Source organism: Callithrix jacchus, chromosome 4 (assembly GCF_049354715.1).
Source record: "Callithrix jacchus isolate 240 chromosome 4, calJac240_pri, whole genome shotgun sequence".
Lineage (NCBI taxonomy): Eukaryota > Metazoa > Chordata > Mammalia > Primates > Cebidae > Callithrix > Callithrix jacchus.
In genome coordinates, this window is record NC_133505.1 from 39,388,367 (window position 1) to 39,410,386 (window position 22,020).

At 54.6% G+C, this 22,020-nt stretch overlaps 2 protein-coding genes across 5 annotated transcripts; both read right to left on the bottom strand.

The window, feature by feature from the left end:
- Positions 1-638: 638 nt before the first annotated feature.
- Positions 639-17,297, bottom strand: EHMT2 (euchromatic histone lysine methyltransferase 2). Of its 4 annotated transcripts, XM_035295298.3 has the most exons (28): positions 17,236-17,297; positions 16,523-16,589; positions 16,206-16,424; positions 15,867-16,120; positions 12,478-12,562; positions 12,346-12,386; positions 12,061-12,216; positions 10,069-10,206; positions 9,832-9,946; positions 9,572-9,673; positions 9,202-9,350; positions 8,966-9,109; positions 8,642-8,877; positions 8,381-8,563; positions 8,180-8,262; positions 7,603-7,709; positions 7,386-7,508; positions 7,193-7,294; positions 5,710-5,814; positions 5,447-5,601; positions 5,194-5,361; positions 4,619-4,763; positions 4,171-4,248; positions 3,678-3,793; positions 3,477-3,563; positions 1,887-1,965; positions 1,540-1,715; positions 639-1,135 (listed from the first exon to the last, which is right to left on the bottom strand). In XM_035295298.3, the coding sequence occupies exons 1-28, from the start codon at positions 17,275-17,277 to the stop codon at positions 955-957; spliced, it is 3,636 nt and encodes a 1,211-aa protein (XP_035151189.2). In that variant the 5' UTR covers positions 17,278-17,297; the 3' UTR covers positions 639-954. The 4 variants fall into 4 exon arrangements, with proteins under 4 accessions (XP_035151189.2, XP_035151190.2, XP_035151186.2 ...); XM_035295299.3 differs by lacking the exon at positions 9,572-9,673; XM_035295295.3 differs by having other exon boundaries at positions 16,523-17,297.
- Positions 17,298-19,203: 1,906 nt separating this feature from the next.
- Positions 19,204-21,685, bottom strand: ZBTB12 (zinc finger and BTB domain containing 12). Its single transcript, XM_008994185.5, has 2 exons — positions 21,434-21,685; positions 19,204-20,924 (listed from the first exon to the last, which is right to left on the bottom strand). Exon 2 carries the CDS (start codon positions 20,902-20,904, stop codon positions 19,525-19,527), a length of 1,380 nt encoding a protein of 459 aa, XP_008992433.1. The 5' UTR covers positions 20,905-20,924; positions 21,434-21,685; the 3' UTR covers positions 19,204-19,524.
- Between the last annotated feature and the right edge of the window lie 335 nt (positions 21,686-22,020).

A 22,020-nucleotide genomic window follows, 5' to 3' on the forward strand; every position in this document is an offset into this window, starting at 1 on the left:
CTCAGAGGTATTTCCTGGGGGCACTGTGGACCACAGTGTGAAGGACCGGTTATGCTCTGATGAGAAAACGCTTCATGATCTTGCAAACTGCCTTAATTGCCGTACACTGTCTACACACTCCTGCCAAAGATTAAACTGTGGAAATTGGCTTTTTTTTTTTTGATACGGAGTTTCGCTCTTGTTGCCCAGGATGGAGTGCAGTGGCACGATCTTGGCTCACTGCAACCTCCACCTCCCAAGTTCAAGTGATTCTCCTGCCTCAGCCTCCCATGTGGCTGGGATTATGGGGGCCTGCCACCACACCCAGCGAATTTTTTGTATTTTGAGTAGAGACGGGGTTTCACCTTGTTGGCCAGGCTAGTCTTGAACTCCTGACCTCAGGTGAATTCACCTGCCTCGGCCTCCCAAAGTGCTGGGATTACAGGTGTGAGCCACTGTGCCTGGAAATTGGCCCTTTATAATCCTTCCACTGGATTTTCATGGTGGCCACCCACACACCTCCCACCCCACTGGCACCCTGCACTGGCTGTCACATCAGCCACACCTATCCAGCCTGCTTTCCATCCCTTTCTGGCTCTTGAACCCACCCTCCCTCTGGCTGAGTATGCTTCCTCCCCGCCCCAACACAAAAATCGCAGTTTATTACCAAACCCAACATTTATTGAAGACAAAAGGAACCAGTTGGCATAGAGGCCCGATTTCAATTCATCAAACTTCAACTGAGGATGGGGACCAGGGGGGTGGCCCTGAAGCTGCCCTCCCAGGGAGGAACCAGCTCTGGGAGGGAGGGGCTGTCAGACCTCCAGGGCCTGGCTGGGGTCTCTGTTCAGGAATGTGTGAAGGGGTGGCGGGGAGAGAAGATGGCAGCACCCCAGGCATGGGCTGCGAGCAGCTGGTGACAGAGGAGGCGACTGAGCTGTGGCCTATGCTGGGGAGGGAGGGTGTGGTCCATTCTCAGGTGTTGACAGGGGGCAGGGAGCTGAGCTCGGGCAGCAGCTCAGGGTGCGGGTCCAGGCGGGCCAGACGGCTCTGCTCTAGGGCAATGGCTTCGGCTGAGTGCTTGCACTTCTCAGAGCCACACTGGCAGGTGAAGTATTTGCTTTTGATGTCCCAGAAGCGGTCGCCATAGTCAAACCTGTCAGAGGAAAACAGGAGCTTGTGGGACCTGGACCCAGCTGAGAGCCCACCCCGAAGACCCCGTGGATCGCACTCCCTAAGAGGGACCCTGCACCCACCCCATGTTCTCCAGATGGACTCTGAGCCCCCTGTATGTTCTATGGACTTGCAGCACCAGCACTGTCTGGGGACTTGCTAGAAACGCAGAATCCTGGGCCCCATCCCAAACCTACCGAATCAGATTCTCTCTGGGAGGCTCAGGACTGTTTCACCAAGTCCTCCAGGAGATACTTATGTACACTGAAATCTGAGAAGCTCTGCACTAATCCCTGTCTGGACACCAGGTACACACCAGGCTTCAGGTCCCAGGTTTGCTGCATCTCGAAGCCCTGGCAGAGTCCCTAAAGACCCCTAGAGTCTCACCCTAGCTCCTCCCCAGTCCGGATGTCTCGGGAACTGAAGAAGGCAATTCGTGGAAATCGCAGGTCTTGGTGCAGCATGAAGACCCGGACGGGAATGATGTTGGGGTCACACAGGTGGTTAATGAAGCGGCTGATGTTGCCATAGTAACGGGCATCAATGCAGTACACCTCTCCATCCTGGGGGGAGGATGGCATTCTTCACATCTCCCCACACCCTGCTTGCCTGATCACCCTCCCCACCCACTGACTCCCCAATCCCTCCTCCCCAGGTTTCCACTTGCTGACTTCTCAGGGGCTCCTGAAAGCCAGCCCTGGGGAACAGCAGGGTAAGGAGGGTTTCCTGCTCACCTTGTTGTCTAAGTCGAAGAGGTAAGAATCATCCTCTCTCACGTCAGCCTCAGCATCAGAGATCAGCTCCCCGACATACCTGTGGGACAGGAATCCATGGTTCTGAAGCTGTGTGGACTACTAGGAGGTGGCTCCAGGCCCCTATCTCCTTATAAGCCCGTGGAATCTGGAATAGGCAGGGCTGGCAGGTGTAGGTGAGGGAAGGCCTGGAGCAGCAGTGGTGGAAATGGCAGCATTCCAGGCTCGACAGAGGAAGTCTCCAGTCAGCACAGCGACAGATGCAAAGCTCTGTGGTTAAGGGAATTAGTGTGCAGGGGCAGTTGGCCTGGGTGGGGAAGTTTGGGTTTGGACACAGAGGTTTGTGTACTAGGAGCCACCCAGCAAAAACAGGCAATGTAGGACAGGAGGGGCTCAGGGCTGCAGGAAGAGCCGGAGATGGAGGAGTGGCAAGGAGCTCAGGGCATGAGGAGGGCAAGAGCACCTACATCTGGACACCAGAGGGAGGAGAGGAGTCAGCAGCCTAAGGAGGGGTGAGCAGATGCCAGGAGATCGAGACACATGCAGACGACGTGGGGTGGGGAGTGACTGTCAAGAGACAGCTTCCACAGAGTGGGAAGGGCAAAGGCCAATTTTGGAGTGGATGGTGGGGAAACTGAGGCCCAGCAGGAAGGAGCTGCTTGCCCAAGAAGTTGAGATGACATGATGGAGAGAAACTGGATGGTCTCTTGAACAGGCAAGTAGGGCTAGAAGACTATATATTTTAAAGGCCAAAGGATGGCCAGGTGCAGTGGCTCATGCCTATAATCCCAGCACTTTGGGAGATCGAGGGAGGTTGATCATCTGAGGTCAGGAGTTCGAGACCAGTCTGGCTAACATGGTGAAACCCCGTTTCTACTAAAAACACAAAAAATTAGCTGGGTGTGTGGCACGTGCCTGTAATCCTAGCTACTCAGGAGGCTGAGGCAGGAGAATGCTTTAACCTGGGAAGTGGAGGTTGCAGTGAGCTGAGATCGCACCATTCACTCCCTTCAGCTTGGGCATTGAAAGCAAAACTCCACCTCAAAAAAAAAATAAAAAATAAAAAAAGAAAGGCCAAAGGAGACCAAGGTGAGACTGAGGGTTGTGAGATAGGAGCTAGGAGAAAGGGGGAGATTACAGATGCTGGGCAGAGAAAGAACTGATGGAGAGGGACAGACCCCTGAGGTGGTGGACAGAAAGGTAGCTGTTATCACCTCCACTCCACAGACAAGAAAAATAAGGCTGAAAGAGGTTAAATAACTTGGCCAAGGACATCCAGAAGCAGAGAGGGGCTCAAACCCAAGTCTGTTTGTCTCCCAAACTGGCACTTTCCCTAGCTAGGAAGGGAGAGGAGAGGGTGGAGGGGAGGGAACTCAGGCTCTTTGGTCTGGGCAGAGTGGAGGCAGGTGCCATCCTCAGCTTCGGGGATGTGGGTCAGAGAAGGCTGGCTGGAGAGTGGCCAGATGGAGACATGTGACCCATCAGGGCAGGGGGCTGAGAGGGAGGCGTGGCAGTCAGCAGTGGGCGTGTGTCCCCTTCCCACCAGATGTCAAGGTGCCCCTGATGACTTACTCGCAGATGAAGGTTCCCTGTGGGATGGTCTGCAGGGCGCGGACCCCCCAGCCCATCTTGGCTGTTCGGTAGAGCTGTAGCCGAACCCTGGGGGTAGGAGAGAGGGCATTGTTGAATGGAGCCCTCCATCCAAAAGCCCGAGGGACAGGGAGGAAAGGGTGAGGTGGGAGAGAGAGAGAGGGCTGTGGAGCAGGGCCTCACTTGATGCCACTCTGTACAACACGGTTCTTGCAGTTTCTCCAGCAGGAACATGCCTGGTTACACTCGAAAATCAGTGGGGGCTCAATCTTGTTAAATTCCTGGAGCAATCGCCCATCCTGGGGTACAAAGGTAGGGGAAGACAGTGGTTTCTCTGTAGAGGCTACCTCAGCTGCTCAGGAACCCCAAGACTACAGAAAAATCCACCACTGAACCCAACCCAGAAACAGGGAAGATGGGATTGGGGAGGCCACACAGACTTTGAGATCCCAGAGCAGGAAATGCAAGAGCATCATCCCTGATTTGCATAGACCTGGGCACACGCCCATTGCTGTCACAGCAATGTCCCAGGATTCCCAGGCCTTGCCCAGTCCTCTCGGTCACTTCTCCCACAGGGTAGGAGGTGAGGGACAAGGTCCCAGGGAGTTGGCCTGTTGGAGGCTGGCTCCTCTGAAGGAGAGGCCAGGTCTCTGTGGCCAAGGTGAGGGGCACGAACCTTGTCATACCAGCACCGGATGCTGAGTTGGCCACACAGGCAGTTGGAGCTGGAGCAGTCGTCCACACATGTGCAGTGCTGGAGTGAGGAGGCAGGGGTCAGCTTAATCCCATGATTGGTCTGGGCCCCTCTACTCTCAGTTCCCCCGACCCCCTAACCACTGTCCTTTTCTTTGGGGTCCATGTTTTACAACATTGGGTGGTGATGGTCCTAAGGTGACAGGTCATTAGTTTGTTGCTCTGGTGGTGTCCCCAGGGCTATTGGAGCTCATATGACACCTTCCTGTGACATAGGAAAAGGATCCCCCCCGAGGTGGATTCGATCCCACACCAGGGCTCCCTGTCAGCCAGCACTCCCTTGGCCAGGTGGCCTTGTTGGTTCAAAGCTTGTCCAGCTGTACCTGGCAGCTCTCAGTGTCCTTCTGGGGAGGCCTGGGGCCCCCACTCACCTGCAGATGGGTGATGTTGCGGTCAATGTTCATGGTGGACGTCTCACAGTTTTCCGAGATGTACTTGTAATCCTCGGGGCAGGGCTCCCCGTCCACACCGTTGACACAGGGAATGGGCACGTTCTCATAGCCCCGAGCCACATCCCTGCAGAAGATGGGGAGAAGGGACTAGGAGGCTGGAGAGGGGGTGAGGGGCTACTCCAGGTACAAGGAGAGAGTTGAGGAGGTTCCTGGGCCTGGGGCCAGGGGAGTAAAGTTGCCAGGTGAGATGTAGGACAGTTAGTTAATATGGAATTTCAGATAAACAAGAAATAGCTTTTTAGTACAGTATGTCCCCAAAAATTCCATGGGACATTTTCACACTAAAAAAGTATGCATCTGAAATTCCAGTTTAACTGGGTGTCTTCTATTTTTATTTGCTATATCTGGCAACCCTAGTGGGGAGGGGGCCCGTGGGTGGTTCTGGGGATTCAGTGGTGCATGGGGAGGGGCCGGGGAATGTGAGGATGCAATGGAGCCTGCGGAGGGGCAGGTGAGAGGAGGCAGTTCTGGGTGTAGAGGGGCCCAGGGCTCACCGGCAGATGATCTTCTCTGTGCGGATGGCCCGATTTCCTACCCCAAGTCGGAGCTTGCGGTTGAGTTGAAGCGCAAACCACACATCGGAGCGCTCGGGAGTCAGGTCCCATGCCGTGTCCCCCTCCTTGTTCCGAAGCTCAGGGTTGGCTCCACGTGACAGGAATAATCTGAAAAGGGGACAGGATGCCCAATGTGGGGTCTGAGGTTGCAAGATGTGGGAGCAGGGGTATCAAGGGCAGGGCAGGGGCTCACAGCACGCAGTCATGGTAGCTCTCCCGAGCTGCGATGTGCAGGGGCGTGTCCCCGTGGTAGTTGACAGCATGGAGGTCACAGCGCGCATTCAGAAGGACTTCAGCGATGGCAGCACTGCCAGTGAAGGAGGCCCAGTGCAGGCAGATGTTCTCTTCCTGTGGAGGTAGGAGGGGAACAGATGAGGTGCAGGCAGCTGGGCTCTTGAATCCAGCCTCCACCTCAGTGGCCTGGAGCTGCCCTACCTCTACCAAACTCTCACTCACATTGTCAGTGAGGGTAACATCAGCGCCCCTCGTCAGTAGCATGCGGATCACCTCGATGTGCTTGTGCTCTGCAGCCCAGATGATGGGCGTCCACCCACCACTGTCCTGTGGGTGGGAAGGGAGTGAGGGTGGGGGCAGCTGGCTCTGCTCACCAAAGCAACAAATGGTTAAGATTCGCTGTGTGTGTGAATCCCGGCTCTACCACTCACAAGCTGTGGGACCCTGGGTAAGTCACTTAATGTCTCTGGCTCGAAGTTTCTTCATCTAAAAAAACAAAAACTAGCTGGGCGTGTTGGTAGACACCTGTAATCCCAGCTGCTTTGGAGGCTGAGGCAGGAGAATTGCCTGAACCTGGGAGGCGGAGGTTGCAGTGAGCCAAGATCGTGCCACTGTACTCCAGCCTGAGTGACAGAGTGAGACTTGGTCTCAAAACAAAAAAAAGAAAAAAAATTTCCTAAGTCTGCCCACTCCAAAGTCCTAGAAGCAGTAATAACCCAATAGCAATAAACACTCCTAGGTACACAGATCGTATTCTCTAAAAAATGTTTCCAGGTTGGGCACGGTGGCTTACACCTGTAATCCCAGCACTTTGGGAAGCAGAGGCAGGCAGATCACGAGGTCAGGAGTTCGAGACCAGCCGAACTAACATGGTAAAACCCCATCTCTATTAAAAATACAAAATTTAGCCAGATGTGGTGGTGCGTGCCTGTAATCCCAGCAACTCAGGAGGCTGAGACAGGAGAATCGCTTGAACCTGGGAGGCGGAGGTTGCAGTGAGCGAGATCAGGCCACTGCACTCTAGTCTGTGCAACAGAGTGACTCCATCTCAAAAAAAAAAAGTCTCTGTACAAAGGAAGCAGAGTTTCTTGGATTGTATTCTGAGTCTGGGGCAGCAAATGTGCTGAAGGGTCAGGATGCTCTCAAAGGCCACTGGGTCATGTCACAGCCACAGGGCCCTGCTTCAAGGGGCTTCTCCTGGACAAAGATGGAATAATTCAAAGCCTGAGAAGAAGACCAATAAATGACTAAAACACATCCAATGTATGACAACCCAAGAGTTAAAAAAGCCTCATTGGACACTTGCAGAGATTAAGGCAGGAACTGAGTGTTCTGAAACTATTTTTTTTTTTTAATTAAGACGGGGTTTCACCATGTTGGTCAGGCTGGTCTTGAACTCCCGACCTCAGGTGATCCGCCCGCCTTGGCCTCCAAAGTGCTTGGATTACAGGCATGAGCCACCACGCCAGGCCTCTGAAACTTGATAAAGAGAAGGAGGCAAAAAAAAAAAAAAAAAAAAAAAAAAAAGAGAAAATGAAGAGAAATATAAATGAGGAAGAAGAAAGTGATGGGGACAGACAGGAGCAGCATGAGACAGAGAGGGCCAGAAGTCAGATACAGGAGAAAGGGGGCCCAAAGCCTGAGGCCCAGCCAAGGAACACAGGCACCAGAGACATGGAGGGGCTGGGCTGGGTGGACTGCTGACCTGGGCATTGACGTCCACCTGTCCTGTGCTCAGCAGCAGGCTGACCATCTCCAAGTTACCGATTTTGGCTGCGTGGTGGAGGCAGGTGGAACCGTCCTCCTCCTGGGGGAGACATGGGCAAATGAGCCTCCGGCTGGCACCCAAAACCTCGTCCCTGACTCTGGGGGCCATGCCCTGCTGCCCGCGCGTGCACCTTGCTATAGACGCAGCCGCCACGCTGCACCATGTAACGGGCCACCTCCAGGTGATTGTTCACCACGGCCTCCATCAGTGGCGTCCGCTGCTGTTTGTCCACTGCATTTATGTTGGCTCCAGCCTGTGAGGAGGGGGCAGGAGGGCTGGCACCAGGGAGGGATGGGGCAGGGGAGGGGTCTAAGGGCCTAGTCAATGAGGCATGGGCCCGTGCTGACCTGCAGCAGCACATGGCAGATCTCCACGGAGCCCTTCTGGGCGGCTGCATGCAGGGGTGTACGCTTGCTCTGCTGGTCGCTCTGGAAGTTGGGGTCCAGGTTGTCCACTGCGGGGAGAGCCCGCCACACCGGGAGAGGGAGGGACAAGTGGTAAGCAAGCTAGGGGGCAGGGGGCATTTCTTCAGGAAGGCTTCTCAGGCCCCAAGCTGGGTCAGGGCCCCTCCTGGCATTCTCTGAGCTTGCCTCCACCATGGCATTTATCAGAATAAGGAGTTAAAGGCATCAGCTCTGCGTGAATGCAAACCCTGCCTTGTCTCTCAGTACCACTGGGCACTGTGCAAGGTCCCTAACCTCTCTGTGCCAAGGCTAACAAGTGTAAGCACTCAGAACAGGATCTGGCACCTATGAGTCACCACTGTCCCCATCGTCGTGGGTTATATGTGTTTTTTCCCCACCACACTAAGTCCTTCAGGGCAAGGACTGTGTCCTGCATGACTCTCCTCCTGGCCGTGAGCCCAGTGCCTGGTATACACATGGAGCTTGGTCAAGGTCTGCTGAAGGAATGGGCGGCACTCACATAGCATCAGGATCACCTTCTGCAGCTCGCCCTGCTTTACGGACAGGTACAACTGCCGAGGGTGGAAACGGAGCTTCTTCCGCCTGCCAAGGGACATGGGAGTGGGGAGAAAACGGGGGCTCCTCAGATTCCAGCATCAGCCTCAACACATTTGCTCTGGACCCAGCCCCAGCTGCTGTGGCTGACCAACTCCCCACTCACCTCTCTGACTCCTGGATGACCAGGGCCTTTTCCAGGGCTTCCCGGCCTGGCCCCAGTGGCAGCCCCACTGCGGAAAGGCAGCCCCCATTGGGCAGGGTCAGGGAGGGTCCTGAGCTGTCGATGGTGTCGGCCAGGGGATCACAGGGTGGGCGCCGGGGCTCCCCATGGCCTCGCATCCGGGCACTGTGGAAGAAGGAGCTCATGTCCAGGAGCAATAGGGGTGGGGCAGGAACAGACAGTAGAGAAGCAGAAGGCCAGTACCTGGGCTGGGAAGTGTCCGCTCTCCCGGGGGCATCCTGGGACAGGGGTGGGGGTGCAGGAGCTGCAGTGCCGGCTGGAGGGGTCACCCCGTCACCCCGGGGGATGGTCACCTCCTGAGCCTCAGAAGCATCCTCCCCACAGTGGGGACAGAAGACCATCCCATTCAGCTGGGACACACAGGCCTTGTGGAAGCGGTGGGCCACGCGGAAGTCGGGGTGGCACTCTAGGAAGGTGCCCTGGAGCAGGGAAACGATGTGGTCAGGTTCCTGGGGCCCCCCTGTTATGGGGCATGCTACCAGATTATCCCAGTGGTCAGTCGCTCACCGCCGTGCAGAAGTAGCCACAGCCCGGGCAGCAGTGGTGTTTGACCATGCGGGCACGGTGGGTCTCACAGAGCACCATCAGGGCCACGCGGCTGGATGGCCTCATGGTCTCCCGCTTGAGGATGGCAGCGTTGCAGCCCGACAGCTGTGTACAGTGAGGATGAGTGAAAAGAGAGGGTGAGGATAGGGCCCAGGACTGGACGCCCTGGCACCTCTCCCACCAGCACACGGCCCCACCTCTCCGTCCACACTCTCCGTGGCCATACACTTATGCCCTGCCCTCTCGCTGATGCGGTCAATCTTGGGTGCCTCCATGCGGCAGCTGCACAGGGGCAACTCCTCAAACCCGCGCTCTGTCTCTAGTGAAGATGTGTCATTGGACACCCCTTGGACAGAGGAAAAGAGGAGCTGAGGGAGGCCCTGGACCTCACCCACTGGGACCCCTGGCGGGTCCTCTCATTCCCACCCTACCTCACCCCCCCATGCCCCAGAACCCCCAAAGCCTGGCCATGGACACCCCGGCTCTGGTGTGGTTTCCCTCCTCCCCTTTCCCTCCTGCCCTGAGGTCACCACCTAGTGGCTCCCTGTCCCAGCAATTGGCAATTACCAGCGTGGTTGGGGGAGAGGGTCCCCTCGCTGGGCAGCTCCAGGGACCCCAGAGGGACCTCCATGTACTCACTGGGGCCTGAGGAGCCCACACCATTCACTCCTGACACAGAGACAGAGAGAGTGAGAGTGCGAGCTCACAGGTATCTGGATGTGTGGGTACATGCAGGTGGACATGCGAGAGCGTGTGTGTGCGTGCACGCACTCTGGGGACTGGGTGGGGCTGGAGGAGGGCACCCAAAAGCAGCAGAGCCTCCTCACCTCGTGGCTCCTTGGCCCTTGGAGGCTCCCGCTTGCGCCGTTTCCGAGATGGCTTCACCCATGGGCTATCTTTTCGCCATTTCTTCTTGGCCTTGCGCCGGCCACTGGAACCACTCTGGGAAGGGGGAGGAGTAGTTAGGAACCCTCGCCCTCAGGGCTCCCCACAACACCTTCAGGACCAGACATCCGGCCCCACAGTCTCCCACTCCTCTGGTGATGTCAGCCTCCATCTCTTACCCTATCTGACTGATTCCCTGACTCCTCATCTTCCTCCTCTTCTTCCTCTTCCTCCTCTTCTTCCTCCTCTTCTTCTTCTTCCTCCTCTTCCTCCTCCTCCTCTTCACTTAGTTGTTCAGTTAGAGCTTCAACTTCCGACTGGGAGAGGCGGAACAGGACATATCCAACCCCCAGGACTCAGACAATGAGGTGGATAATGAAAACCACCACCACCATTGCCACCTCCCACTACCCATGATGGTTCCTGGAGAAGAGGAGTGTGGGGAGGAGAGGAGACAAAGGGCTACGTAAAGAGACGACGTGTGGAATGTTATACAGCAGTGAAAAAAGGTGCCACAGTTACAGACAGCTATGTGCACAGATCTTGGTAATAAACATTAAGTTAAAAAATAAAAAGCAAGGACCAGAAGATAAACATGAGGTTTAATACCCCTTTTATGATGGTCATAAACAGGTAAGACCACCAATGGTTGCTAAAACCGCTATACACAAAGTTCATGAGAAACTTTATATAAAAGGTTCAGACTGATGGCACCTGAACCCACTGGTCAATCTTATTGCTAACAAGAAAAATGACCAGATGCTCCATGCATCCTTATGTGATGCCGCCAGAAGCGCTCACATCCACTGTCAAGTCTTCTTGGCACCTGAAGTGATTATGCTTCTAAATCTATTGGTTTACAAGAAATATCGGCAGAGAGAATGTGTCAATCTCCACCCAATCAGCTAACTCCTAAATATGAGAAATTCTGTAGGACAACTGACCTGGTTTCTTCAACGGATAAATGGCAAGACATATATATATATATATATATATATATATATATATATACACACACATATATATATATATATATATATATATACATACACATATATATTTGTTTGTTTGACAGAGTTTTGCTTGTTGCCCAGGCTGGAGTGCAATGGCACAACAGCTCACTGCAACCTCTGCCTCCTGGGTTCAAGTGATTCTCCTGCCTCAGCCTCCTGAGTAGCTGGGATTATAGGCACCTGCCACCATGCCCAGCTCATTTTTGTATTTTTAGTAGAAATGAGTTTTCACCGTGTTGGCCAGGCTGATCTCGAACCCCTGACCTCAGGTGATCCACCTGCCTCCCAAAGTGCTGGGATTATAGGCATGAGCTACTGTACTTGGCCTCCAAATTTTTTTTTAGAAGATGGGGAAACCTAAATACCAAGAGAGACCTAAAACAAGTGTTAATCAATTCAAGGTGTGGGCCTCATTTGGATCTTGACAAAAGCCCATTTATGAGACAGCTGAGGAAATGTGAAGACTGACAGGACATTTGATGGTATTAAGAACTCATTGGTAAGTTTTTTTTTGGTGTGAAAACAGTAGTGCAGTGATGTTGAACAACAAAAAGAGGCCTTATATTTACAGGTACATATGGAAATATGTCTAGGTAAAATGATACAAGGTCTGGAATTTGCTTTAAAATAACCCACTGGGTGTGTGTTGGGAGAGGCACAGATGGGTCAAGACGGGCTGGGTAATGATAATGGCTGGGGCTGTGTGATGGGTCCATGGGTGCTCCCTAGTCCACACTTTTGATTATACTTGCAAGTTTGCATGATAAAACGTTAAATTAAAAAAAGGCAAAACTAGAGAGACTGAACATTATACTGTATAGGCAAACATACAAGATAAAACCAAACAAAGAGCATGGGGATAAACAAATAAATGACAAGATTTTTTTGTTTTCCTTTTTAAATGGTGCATGCCTGTTAAATGGTAATTTCATTAGCTGAAAAAAAAAAAAAAAAAAAAGAATACTAAACCCAATGTGCAGGGGTGGCCGCCTTCGTGGATGGAATGGGCGGAGCATACATTGAAAATGAGTTACAGACAGCGTGGGGCAGTGACTTAGTGGGTGTTCAGAAGATAAAAAGGACAGAAAGGAGAAAAACAGGAAACAAGGAGGACTGGCTAGTGAGCCCCAGCCCCGGGGAAACACAGCTCTGCCTCACCTTGCTGTCAGAGTCCATGCGCTCATCCACAGAGTAAGAATCATAGTAGAGACTGAAGTCATCACCCACCACTGTCTCCCACTCCTCCAGGGACCCGGGGTCCCCTTTTGCCAGGGTCACTTCTCCTGAACGCCGGGCAGAACCTAACTCTTCCGACTAGAAAGATTAGAAAAATTGAGGTCACTGACACCTTGCCCATTTCTCTTGAGGACAGGATGCAGCCCTACTCCTGAGCCTCCCTCGGAGCAGCCCCCCAGAGGGATAGGCCCTGGCTCTGCTGCTCACCAGGCTGCCTCCTGAGTTCAGCTTCCTCCTTTTGGCCACATCTGGAAGAGGAGAGAGAATGGTGTGGGGCCTATAATTGAAACCTTCAGAACAGGCCACATCAAGCCACAGTGGGCAGGGGATGGGACTGACCTGAGGTCACCTTTCCCAGTGAGTGGACGTCATCGCTCATGCGGAAATGCTGTACTTCAGGGGGCCGCTTCTCAGGGACTGGGGGCTGTGGGCCAAGAGGGAGCACACGGAGGGTCAGAGAGCACCTACGGTTAGCCTGGAGCCTAGGCAGGGGTGGGTGAGTAAGCTGCACTTCCAAATGCCATCTCCCCAGAGGAAGAGTGTCAAGCACACTCACACTCGCTTATCTCTGCAACCATGCAGAGCAGGCCCTTTTCCATTTTACAGGTGAGAAAACAAAACTCAACCAAGTTAAAGGCCTTTTATAGGAGGCCATGTACGCAGCAGAACTATTCACAACAGCTGAAGTGCAGAAGCAACACAAGTGCCACTGACAGATGAATGGATAAGCAAAATGTGGCATTTATATACAATTACATATGTGTATAGCATTCAGCCATAAAAAGGAAAGATTATACTTTTTTTTAAGAGACAGAAGAGATCTTGCCATGTTGCCCAGGCTGGTCTTGAACTCCTGGTGTCAAGGGATCCTCCCCAGAAAGTGCAGGATTACAGGAGTCAGTCACTGGGTTTAGCCTTTTAAACATTTTTTTTTCTTGAGACAGAATTTTGCTTGTCACCCAGGCGGGAGTGCAATGGCACAATCTTGGCTCACTGCAACCTCCACCTCCCAGGTTCAAGTGATTCCCCTGCCTCAGCCTCCTGAGTAGTTGGGACCACAGGCGTGTGCCACCACGCCTGGATAATTTTGTATTTTAGTAGAGACAGGGTTTCACAGTGTTGGCCAGGATTGTCTTGATCTCCCGACCTTGTGATCTGCCCACCTTGGCCTCCCAAAGTGCTGGGATTTCAGGAGTGAGCCACCGAGACTGGCCTTAACCATTCTTTTTCTTTTTTTGAGACGGAGTCTTGCTGTGTCGCCCAGGCTAGAGTGCAGTGGAGGGATCTCGGCTAACTGAAACCTCCGCCTCCCGGGTTCAAGTGATTTTCCTGCCTCACCACTCCCCCACCCCCGTAGCTGCGATTACGGTGCCTGCCACTGCACCTGGATAATTTTGGTATTTTTAGTAGAGATAGGGTTTCACCATGTTGGCCAGGCTCGTCTCGAACTCCTGACCTCGTGATCCACCTGCCTCAGACTCCCAAAGTGCTGGGATTACAGGTGTGAGCCACTGTGCCAGCCTTAAACTTTTTTTTAAACTTCTTTTAGAGATGGGGTCTCGCTATGTTGTCCAGGTGAAAGGAAAGAAATTCTAACATGCTACAGTATAGATAAACCTTGAGGACATTATGCTAAGTGAAATAAGCAAGTCACAAAAACATAAATGCTGTATGATTGCCAGGTGCGGTGTTTCCTGACCTCAGGTGATCCTCCTGCTTCAGCCTCCCAAAGAGCTGGGATTACAGGGGTGAGCCACTGTGCCCGGCTAAAAATGTTTTTTAGATGGTAAATTTTATGTGACACTAGTTCCCTCTTATCCAGTTTTTCAGAAGTGATGTAGTGTATTGTTAGAAATGTGCTATTTTTTTTTTTTTGAGTCTCTCTCTGTTGCCCAGGCTGGAGTAGTATGATCTTGGCTCACTGCAATCTCCGCCTCTCGGGTTCAAGAGATTCTCACGAGATTACAGGTGCACACCACCAAACCCGGCTAATTTTCTATTTTTTGTTTTTAGTAGAGATGGGGTTGACCAGGCTCTTCTCTGAACTCCTGACCTCAGGTGATCGCTGGCTTCCGCCTCTGAAAGTGTTGAGATTACAGGCAAGCCACGCCTGGCCTATTGTTATGATTATGCTAGTTTATCATTATTGTTGTTAATCTCTCACTCTAACTCATTTATAAATTTTTCTCTATTATTTACAAAATGAACTGCAACTATAAAAATTAAAGTTTACCATAGTGAGAAAAGAAAAGTAGCTCATAGCAATCTGTACTATGTGAGGCAGGCAAAATTACAGGCTCAGAAAGAAGTGAGTATGGAACACGAGGCCCCTTGCCTGGAGACAATTGCTTAAAGGTATTTGTACCTGACTAGTGTGCTGCTTCACCCATTATCTTCAAGTGCCTAAAATCTGTGAGACAAAGAACTATGTATAGCAAATCAATAGCTGTTACTCTAATGTAAACTCCTGGTAAACAATTTAGGAACTGCCTCTTCTTTTCCTTTTTTTTCAAAATTTTTTTTCTTTTTTTGAGACGGAGCTCAGCTGCCCAGGCTGGAGTGCAGTGGTGCAATCTCAGCTCACTGGAATCTCCGCCTCCTGGATTCAAGCAATTCTCTGCCCCAACCTTCCAAGTAGCTTGGATTACAGGTGCCCACCACCATGCCCGGCTAATTTTTTGTATTTTTAGCTGAGATAGGGTTTCACCATCTTGGCTAGGATGGTATTGAATTCCTGACATCGTGATCCACCCTCCTTGGCCTCCCTTGCTGGGATTACTGGCATAAGCCATCATGCTCCGCCTACGTTTTCAATCTTTTAAAAAACTTTTAGCTCTCTCTCTCTCTCTCTCTTTTTTCTTTTTGTGGCTCCTTCCAGAGCAGGGCTAACCTAACTCCTAGGCAGTGTGCCCAGAGTCAGCCTCCTTTTTTTTCTCCCAATATCTTCATGTCATCCAATCTTCTTTTCCTTAACCCACTTGTGGGCTGCTTGCAGTGGCTCACGCCTGTAATCCCAGCACTTTGGGAGGCCAAAGCAGAAAGATTGCTGAAGCCTAGAGGTTTGAGACCAGCCTGGGCAACACAGTGAGACTGTCTCCAAAAACAAAACTGAACAAAAAATCCTACTTGTAACTGCTGCAATCAGAGTGTATTTTCAGGGCAACTTGAATCTTTGCTCCTGAAGGCTATACTCAAAACTGGCCTAAATATACTCTACTTAATGTTAAGTTTGCCTCAGTCTTTTCCTTTAGGTCAACAATAGGTATGAACAACAGTCCTAGCACTTGGTCATAAAGCTTCTGGGCCTCTGGGGCCTTTGTCACTTCCCCTCCTCTATTATTTCTGTGGCCCCCATCTCCTTTCCCACTGGGATTCCCAGGAAAAACTTTACAAATAGAGCAGTGACCGCTGAGTTCCCCAAGGGCTTGCTTTGAGGTAGAAAGGAAGAGTAGTTTGAAATTCCCTTACCTTGTCATTATCATAAGAGTAATTAAGACATTAACTATATAATTGACTCTTTAACATCTAACTCTCACCACCCAAGAATGTAAACTGCAGGAAGAGAGGAACCTGTCTGTTGGTTCACAGATTAAGCCCAGTCTAATATTTGACACACAGTAGCCCCTTAAGTATGTGAATGTGTACGTGGAGTAGAAGCCTTTGTGAAACTGTAAAAGAGCTTACCAGAGGTTTACGTTGATTATCCCAATCTCTCCCATTCCACTCACCTGTCCATTTCCTGGTTTGGACATGGTTTTTCGGGCTCGGTGGACCTTGGGCTGCCCCTCTGGGCTGGTGGTGGCTGGAGGGAGTTCCGGTCCTGCTGCTGCAGTTCCCTGGGCTCCCGGCATACTCAGCAGCCTCATAGCCAAACTCTGGACAGATGGAGGGGATTTTCCTGCCCCTGTCATTGACATCTTGGCCCGGCTAGGACAGGAACCCCCCTTGCTGGGGGAAGAAGGGAATGACTTCGTAGCATGGCCTAGGAAACAGGCAAACAGAAGGCAAGATAAGGACTTAGGAGTCAGAAATTTCCCACCCACCCCTCAGGCTACCCAGCCTCTCACCCAGCAGGATCCGGCCCCCGTGGAGGTCCCCATCTCCCTCCAGATTCTCAGGTTCATCCCCAATGAGTGGTGTAGCCCCTACAGGGGTGTCAGCCCCCTCATCGCCAACAGTGACAGTGACAGAGGCTGGAGATGAGGGGCCAGCAGGCTCCAGGGAGTCGGGGGTGGCCTTGGGCAGGGTCTCTTCACTACGAGGGGTGTCCCCCAAAGAGCCATGAACTGTAGAGGAAGAGAAAAAGTTCAGAGCTAAGGGCTCAGGAGATCCTGTGTTTAGGGAAGGCGACTGTCCAACTGGGGCCCGTTTTAGCTGCACTCACCTCTCTCAGTGGCTCCTCTTGTCTCCTTTTCCAGCAGCAGCGCCCCCATTTCAGCGGGGGCCTCCCCCTGGGAGGGGAGACAAGGGACAGGAGGGCTGGTCAGCCCGGTAGAGAGTTGGGGGGTCCAGGATGCCTGGGCCCTGGGAAGAGAGAGCAGGCTCCGGGGCCTACCTCTTCCTCTATGGGGACCCCCCCTTCCGCGGCTTCGGCTGCCCGGAGGGGCCGCACGACCCCTACCCCGAGCCCGCATCAGCCCCCTCCCTCTCGGTAAACCTCGCATCTCTGGGGCCGAGAGAAGAGGAGGGGGAGGGGGCGGGGCCTCCGCGCCCCGGCCCCGCCCCCTCCTCCCGGCTGCACGCGCCGCTCCCCCTTTGTCCCCCAGGCCGCGGGGACCCCGAACACCAACCCCTCCAGCACCCGCTGCCCCCCAGCCCGGTGGACGGCCCCTCGTGCCCCTCGCGCGTGCTCCTGGGGCCCCGGCGCCCGCCGCCCACTCAGGGGCAGCCGGCGGCTGCACGCGCGCCTCCGTGCCCACTCCCCCCACCTCCCACCCCCTGGTCCCCTCATCCGCCCCCGGTGCTGGCCCCCCGGATTGCTGCAAGTCCCGCCCGGGCCCCCCGGCCCCGTTGCACCCCCGGAGCATTGCACGGGCGCGCGCTTCCCCCGGGCGCGCGCGCGGGCATGCACCCGCCTCTCCCCCTCCCCTTCCGCACCTCGGCGGCCGCCGCCGCTGCAGCTCCCGCCGCCGCCGCCATCGCCGCTTGCGCTGGGGGCCGAGCCGGCGCGCGGCCGCCCCGGGTCACGTGGGCGAGGGAGGGAGGGCGAGGAGGAGCCTTAAAGGAGCCGCTACACGCTTTTTGGCCATTTTCCCCTGAGAGCGGCCTCGGAGATGGTTGTGAATGTCCTAAGGTGGGAGCTGCAAGGGAGAATTCCTGTCATTCCTGGCCTCAGCTCTGCAGGGACCCAAGGCGAGGCACGCCTGGGCCCCAGGTGTGGCGTCTCCGTCCCCATCTGGTTTTAGGTAACAAGCGGAGCTTCTGAACCTCCCGTCTTTCGGCAGCGGCTGTATTTCCTCTGGCCTGCTTGGGCTTTTCCCGCCTCTGGTTGCTTTTCTGCCTTTCTATTTTCTGGGTTACCAGATAGAAGGCTCGGCCTCAGTTTTGGCCTCGCCTTTCTAACGAGCAAGAAGGGGGCGATAGGGACGCGAAGGACACCTTTACTCTTGGCTGGTTCTAGCATGCTGCTTCATGTCCCCTGGAGCAGGGTGCCCTTTTGAAAACCCGTGGCTAAATGTCTCTTCTGTTTATATCAGGCGTGTTACACCTCCACACGCATTAGGGATCCAGGTAAGCCCAGCGGCCCGAACGTCTTTACTGTCTGATGACACTGCAGTAAGTAACCTTTTTTGCCGAACACTTCATAAGCACAGTCAGGTACTCCGTGGGTCATAGCCCAGCGGACAACTTAAGTATAAATGATATACACCAAGATATACAACCTCGATAGCTGTATTTATGGTACCCTCCCCTTAGGTATTACATTTTGGTCGAGTTTGGAAAATATCTGTATGATTTCACACGCAGTATTTGACTGAGACAGGTGGGGCACCTGAGGCCAATTCAAGGCCTTCTGGGAACTGTAGTTCTCTTTGGTTAACTATTCCAGAGCTTTCTGGGAATTGTAGTTTTCCCTGCACCTTAATCCAAACTTAGCTTCCTTTTTTTTTTCTTTTTGTTTTCTTAAGACACGAACCATTTACCCCAAACAAAATATAACCAAACACAGACTCCTGCTTACAATTTCCGTGGGCACGTTGGCCACATGTAGCTCATCCCTAGCACTGATCTTAAGCTCCTCAAATAGAGTTCATGTGCATCCCCACGACTGCCAATCACTTGTACTGTGAGGTACCTGGGGAAGTGTTGAGATTGCAGAACTGGTGGAGGGCTGGGGGCGGGGGCTTGGAGGGAGTCCCTGGCCAAAGGATCTCACTTGTCACACTCCTCTCCCATCACACTGAGCTCCTTCAGGCAAGGGACATGCATGAGTTGTGACCTCTAGGTATTGAGAAAGCAGCATCATAGAGAGGTGGTCTAGAGCAGGATAGTCATATACACGCAGTTGCCAGAGTGTAAAGGAAAGAAAAAGTTTTTTTTTTTTTTTTATTTTGTGGAAAACAAAAGCAGAAAAACTAAAACCCCAAACTCCAGAAAAAATCCTAAAAAATATGTTTTTTTCTTAAAAAATACTGTATAAGTCTCTACTCTCCCTCCCTCCCAACAGCCCTTCTTAGGTTCTTTCTTCTAAGTACCCTACCCCCCACCCCCATGACTATCCACTGTTCTTGCTATTGTACCCCCACTTCCCAATATCTATCCAGGATGCGCACCCCATGTTCTCTTACCTGGTGTCTTACTTTGCTCTCCCTCAAATTTCGGCAAGCCTCATACTCGCAGTCCCATTTCCCCAGCATGCAAGAACTGTCTCCCCCTTCCTTTTCTGGGACTCAATAATCTTTTCCCCTTACCACTCCCTCACCCCAGGTCTATTCTAAGTAGGAGCATGTCCTCCTGCCAAATTCCCTCCCTGTTCCCACCCACCCACCCACCATTCTTACCTCAAGAAGTGTCAGAACCTTCCCCTGGGCAGCCTTAGCCAGGAATAAAACATTTTTGTCTTTGTCTTCCCTCGTTCTATAGGACCCTTTCCCCTCCCTCCACATATACATGCACCTCTTAGAGAAGGAAATCTTTCTCTGGGACCCCCGTATTACCCTGGCCTACTCCAAGAACCCTGTCCCCAGCTCCAGCTTCTTGCGCTCTCCATAGCAAGTCTTCTCTCCAAGGAATCATCTTCCCTCTCTCAAGATGCGTGAGTGTGCTCAGCCTCCCACTCTACCTTTCTGCCCCAGACCCCTCCACCCCCCAATTCTCCTGGGCCAAAGAGCCCTCTTCCCACCCAGCCCAGGGACCCCCAGGCTCCTGGCCTCCACGCCTGCGCGGCTAGCGGATGAGGACGTTGATCTCGGCCACGCTGGCCTCCAGCACGTTCTCGGCCGTGGTCTTGCCGTGCTGCTCCTTGAGGTGCCGCCTAATGGCAGGCTTGTGGGCGAAGCGCACGTCGCAGTAGGAGCAGCGGTAGGGCCGCGCTCCCGAGTGCAGGTTGAGGTGGTCGTGCAGGGTGGACTTCTGGGTGAAGCATTTGCCGCAGATGCCGCACGAATGTGACTTGACACCGCGGTGCACGTTCATGTGGCGGTTGAGGTTGCTGCTGTGGTTGAACTGCTTGCCACAGCGAGGGCACATGAAGATGAAGTGCTGCGCCCGCATGTGGAAGACCAGCTTCTCCACGCCCTGGAACACTTCCGGGCACTTGGTGCATTTGATGTTCTTTAAGGGGTTTCCACCTGAGAAGCCCCCAGGCAGGGGTCCCCGGCTGCCCCCCGCCCCTAGGCTGCCCCCCACCCCCCGGGCAGCCATGGCCACCGCTGCTGCTTCCACCAGGCCAGAGGTGGCCCCCACGCTGGCCCGGCCTCCGGGAATCAACAGCAGGCCCTCCCCTTCCGCGTCCTCGGACAGGCTATAGCAGGCCTTCACCACACCTTGCGGTGGGGCTACAGTGCTGGGGGGCACGCTGCTCTGGGCCAGCTCCCCAAGGTGGCCACCTACGGAGCCTCCAATACCCAGACCCCCTCCCAGGCCTCCAGGGGGTTTGAGCCGGTGTGCCACCTCCAGGGCCGACTCCACCTTGACGATGCAGATGTCAGACACGTCCTCGTCCTCATCCTCATCCTCTTCCTCGGCTTTTAGCTCCAAGTCCTCATCCAGTGGGAACTCCAGCTTCACGGGCCGCAGGAGTGGAGGGGGTAGAGGAGGTGGGGGTGGGGGCTTCGGGGCTGGCTTTGGGGTCCTGGCTGGAGGGAGGAGGGACTTGGTGGCGCTGACGCTGCTCACAAGGCTAGCCTCACTGACCCCATCCTCTTTGAGGCCTATTTTGGGCTCAATGAACTGGCTGAGGGCATTCCGGCATTTCTCCACCACGTGCTCCATCTGCAGGTAGGAGGCTGCAGTCAGGTAGTTGACGATGTCCCTAACAGCGAATTCCAGGGCGCCCGTGTAGCAGGAGAGGAGCAGGTCGGCCACAATGCGTGCACTGTGCATCAGGGAGACCTGCAGCTCCGAGCTGGGGTTCAGCAGGAACTGATCCCGCAGGAACGGTGAGCAGGCGGCCAAGATGACTTTGTGGCCTCGAAACTTGAGGCTGTCGGCCACAATGGTCACGTCGCAGAACCGCTCCTCTGCCCGGAGCTGGTTCATGTTCCGTAGCGTAGCGGCCTCGTGGCCGGGCAGCTGGAAGCGCAGGACTTCCACCCCAGAGGCCATTGTGGCGGGGGTGGGCAACCCTGGTTGGGAAGGAAACCGGTCAGAGACAAAGGTCTCTGGCTCTCCGAAGCCAAGGCTCCAGGACCCTCGCCCCCATTCTTGCCCGGCCCCCCAGCATCCGATCTCCCGGTCTTCAGATCTCTTCCTCAATTTCCCCAACCCTGGGGAGGCGCTGTCCCTCTGAGAGGAGGGAGGCGTGGTTCTCGGGGGCGGGGCAGCGGCGTCCACACCCCCCAGCCCAGCAGCCAGCTAGGTTGGGGCGAGCCCGCGCTCCCACGAAGGAAGGACGGAAGAAAGGGGGGGCAGAGGCCTGGGGCTCTGGACTCCGAGGTGGCCTGGGTTGCAGGCTCTTCTCACCCCGCCCCCTTTACCGGCTGCCTCATTCGTCCGCCCCCCCTTACACGTTTGCACGCGTTTTTCACGTCCTCCCCCCGCCGCCTGCACGCGTCGTGCACGCCCTACCCCCACGCTCAGAGCTCCGTGGCACGCCCCCCCCAGCCCCACGACCCTGAGTGCACGCGCCTCTCACCTGGCCCGGTTCCGCGCGCTGTTTTTTTTATCCCCGATTTTCCCCACCCCCCCGGGGCCGGCAGCGCCCCCCACACACGGGCAGGGCCTGGGCAGCGCGCAGGCGCGAGGGTGCACGGGGCGCGCGCGCGCGGGGCCGGCTCCGCGTGGGCGTAAGGGGGGAGGGGCGGGGGCGGCTCGTGCCGTGTGTTCCAGGCCCCGCGCGCGCGCGCGCGGCGGTGGCGTCGGCGTCGGCTTGGACTCGGGGAGGAGTAAGAGGGGAGGGAATTAAAGGAGCAGGATCCCCCCTTTCCGACCCCCCTTTCTTCACCAGCACCCCCACGCGGTTAAAGGGCCGGACGGCCTTGCTCCCCTTTGGCCGGGATTATTTGTCCGCCAGAGCGGAAATACGTTCCACACCCCCCTCTTTCTCGCTCCCCCTCCTCTGTGCCTCCAGGTCCCGCGGCCAGTCTGCGCGTGCGTGCCAAGTGCCGCGCAGAGGACTGCTCGCTCGGGCCCGCCCCTCAATCCCGGCTGCCCACGGCGCTACCCGCCCCGCGCCCTCGCCGCATCCCGCAGCGCGCGCGCGTGCACTCGTTCTCTCGGCTG